Source organism: Onychostruthus taczanowskii, unplaced genomic scaffold (genome assembly GCF_017590055.1).
Source record: "Onychostruthus taczanowskii isolate IOZ18803 unplaced genomic scaffold, ASM1759005v1 scaffold56, whole genome shotgun sequence".
Classification (NCBI taxonomy): Eukaryota; Metazoa; Chordata; class Aves; order Passeriformes; family Passeridae; genus Onychostruthus; species Onychostruthus taczanowskii.
In genome coordinates, this window is record NW_024503235.1 from 4,349,479 (window position 1) to 4,349,796 (window position 318).

At 77.0% G+C, this 318-nt stretch overlaps 1 protein-coding gene across 1 annotated transcript in view; it reads left to right on the forward strand.

The window, feature by feature from the left end:
* The first annotated feature begins 207 nt into the window (after nt 1-207).
* CTPS1 (CTP synthase 1) overlaps nt 208-318 on the forward strand; it is a 15,564-nt gene continuing 15,453 nt past the window's right edge. The window contains exon 1 of the mRNA XM_041417574.1: nt 208-312. Coding sequence (XP_041273508.1) covers nt 210-312 — 103 coding nt within the window. The 5' untranslated portion in view covers nt 208-209. The remainder of the gene's footprint in view (nt 313-318) is intronic.

Consider the following 318-nt stretch of genomic DNA (forward strand, 5'->3'; position numbering starts at 1 on the left):
TAGGTTGGACTGGATGACCGTAAAGGTCTTTTCCAACCCGGCTCATACCGCGATCCCACGACCGCTCCTGCCTCCATGAGGCGCTGAGGGGGCCGGGGCGGGGCCGAGGGCGGGGCTATCCCAGCTCCGGCCACGCCCCCACCCTCATGCTCTGGGCCCGCCCTCGGCCCGCCCCGCCCCGCGCAGGCGCAGAGGCGCAGCTGGGCCTCATGCGGTTCCCAGCCGAGCCGGCCGGGAGCGGCGCCGCGCGCGCTCCGCACCTCCCGCCCGCTCCCCCCGCGCGCGCGCTGTCCGCGCGCCCGGCGGCCCCAGGTGAGA